This window comes from Gaeumannomyces tritici, assembly GCF_000145635.1.
Source record: "Gaeumannomyces tritici R3-111a-1 unplaced genomic scaffold supercont2.91, whole genome shotgun sequence".
NCBI classification, from domain to species: Eukaryota; Fungi; Ascomycota; class Sordariomycetes; order Magnaporthales; family Magnaporthaceae; genus Gaeumannomyces; species Gaeumannomyces tritici.
This window is the reverse complement of record NW_008804635.1, coordinates 1-2,638: the sequence shown is the minus strand read 5'-3', so window position 1 is coordinate 2,638 and position 2,638 is coordinate 1. Positions and strand designations below refer to the sequence as shown.

Here is a 2,638-nt window from a genome sequence, read left to right as displayed (position 1 = left end):
TATCCAGGCTACTTTCGCCTTGGCCACACACAGCACCTCCCAGCATCGACATCTTCGCCCGCTACTGTCGCCAAGGTGGGTGGTGTACTAACTGGCCCCTCTTGCGTCCAGCTCGCAGTTTGAACTGCCGCTCAGGGGAGAATTTGCATCCTTGACTCAAGGTGTACCTAATAGCTGCTGACCTAGCAGCCCGACACAATGCGCGCGCGCATGCCGATTTTTTTTCTCAGCTGGAGGGGTGCAGCTACGCCGGCGATGGCTCCCGTAGAAGGGCGGGAGTGCAACCACCCTCGGCCTCGTGCTTAAGCCAAAACCTGTCAAGCGGCCGGGCCGCTGGACCAATGCCCACCATGTCTCAGGTACTCAACCCCCTTCTTGGCTTTTTTTTTCTTTTCTTTTTCTCTTTTCTCGCTTCTCACCCACCATGAATAGCCACCCAGCCAGCGACTGTACCTCATCCGAAGGAAGGTTTATGTAAATCAAGGCGGTCCCCCATACGAGTTCTGATGCTGGGCCAAGGTTCGTTCCTATTTCTCTTTTTTTTTTTCTTTTCTTTTCAAGCTTGTCTGCTGGCCCGATGGGGTTGCCCCACCTCATCCTATCGTTAAAGCTCAGACGCGCACGGCCCCCCCGCTGCCCTGCCACGCACCCGGGTCCAGCATGGGCCGAGGGAAGGGGAAGGGGTGGAAGAGTTGAGAGAGCTAGATGAGGCCAGAGAGATCGAGAGGGATCGGGGCTTTATGGGATGAGAGCCGACGAAGGGATATTTTGACCTTGTGATATTCTGCCTTTTTGTTTTTGTTTCCCCTTTGGGTCAATCGCCTGGGTATGTGCAACCGTTTCCATCTCGGATTGAGCCGAGACTTGTGGATCCTGTCTTGAGCTAGCAGTTGCTCTGTTCCTGGGTAAAATCAAGAGCGAAAATCCGGACGCTGAGCGAGAGATACGTGGCGTTGATCCGAGCGGTCTGGAGCACCACCACCACCCCGTTTCGGTGATCGGTACAGAGGTACATTTTTTTTTTGTTACCTGGCTTTCCTTTCCCAGTCGAGCAACAGCCGGCCTCGATGTTTAACCCCACACCCCGCCCTCGCCCTGCCAGGCCAGGCCATGCAGGGCTCCCGAGGGGCGACCTACCCGGTCTCGGCACGCGCCAGGTCCGTCATGCGCAAAACACAGCTCTGCGCTCGCTGCTCCAAGCCAGGCACAATTCAGCGGCCTTGTCCGCCACGCTGGGCCGTGTGGCCTGCCAAGACGGCGGTTTGGGTGGCGTTGGGATTCCTGCGATCTCGCTACGGTTGCTTCTATGGATGGCTGTGTGCCCTCGATTCTTTCTGCCTTTGGTTGAAACCATGGATGGCCGCCTGGTTTCGTTTTGCTCTATATTGCAGGGCCGCCAACTGGACTCGCTTCCGTCTAGACCGGCACCAAAAACATATCCTAGGTCTAGAACCAAGGGGGCGGGCCCCAGGTGAGTGTAAAGTGCATCCCGCATCACCTATACGTTCCCTTCCTCCCCCTCCTCCCAACCGCCATGCCAAAAGGACCGTAAACACCGCTGCTACAGTCGCGGCCGCACGAGGCTATCAGGGCGCATGTTCACTGCTGGTTGTGAAAGCTCCCGCCAGGAGGCACCGCCGGCAAGGCGAGGTCAACCATGTAAGCCACCGGAGTATTTTTCATCCAGGTTCCGCAACGCTGCTGCTACCTAGCTCAGAGGAAGGTAGGGCTAGAACCCTCCTTATCCCCCAGTGATAGTCTTGGGGAGATGGCGGATCTGTTTCCCAAAGAGCCACAAGAGTTCCCAAGTTGGTTCCCACAAGCCCCAGAAGCCGCCAACAACCGCGCCCTCCAGTAACACCAATTTCTATGCATCGTTTGTGTCTTACTTACGGTGCAAGCATGCTTGGTTGGGGGCTGGTAACAGCGGCCGGAGCCATCACAACCGACTAGCAGGATAGATATCCCGTACGGATTTTCGTGGCGAACGATACCACCACTTTTCGACTTGGCTAGGCCATGTATATTTCCCTCTTAAAGCATCAAACACTAGATATTCAACAATACGAGCCCTGCCACAGCAAAAGGACGAATCCCATCTCGGACAAACCAAGCATCTTTCCTCCCCGTGACGCTCCCATCTCACGCTGCATGCACGCTTTTTGCCACCCTTCTCCTCCAGGGAAACAACAAAGGAAAGGCCCATGAAACCCTCCCGCCCTGCAGCACCTCAACCCGACAGTTCGCTCGGCTCCCTACCGCCGCCAACCGGGAGCGACGCCCCCAGCGCGCCGCGCGACTCGAGCACGCAGCGGCCGCCATCGTATGGGAACAAGGGCAAAGGCGGCGGCGCCGTCCCGTTGACCATGGACCCCAGCTCCTCCGTCGCCTTGCTCGCCGCCACGACGCCGCCGCCGCCGACCTCGCCACCACCACCGCCGCCCCCAGCAGCCCCGCCGCCCGCCCGGCCGTTGAGCGCCTGCCCACCATCTGCCGTCGTCGTCGTCGTCGTCGTCGCAGGGGGGAATAGCGGCGGTGGTGCCGCGGCGCGCGACCGGGCGGCCTCGTCGGCGCCGGCCAGCAGGACGTGCTGCAGCGAGAGGGCGGGCGAGTGGTGGAGCGGGCGGCGCTGCTGCTG

General features: G+C 59.2%; 1 protein-coding gene across 1 annotated transcript; it reads left to right on the top strand.

Annotated features, from left to right (window-relative positions):
• Positions 1-837: 837 nt before the first annotated feature.
• GGTG_13969 (hypothetical protein) lies at positions 838-2,530 on the top strand (the record flags this gene model as incomplete). Its single annotated transcript, XM_009231894.1, has 3 exons — positions 838-1,297; positions 1,568-1,659; positions 2,183-2,530. The coding sequence occupies exons 1-3, from the start codon at positions 1,111-1,113 to the stop codon at positions 2,528-2,530; spliced, it is 627 nt and encodes a 208-aa protein (XP_009230158.1). The 5' UTR covers positions 838-1,110.
• Between the last annotated feature and the right edge of the window lie 108 nt (positions 2,531-2,638).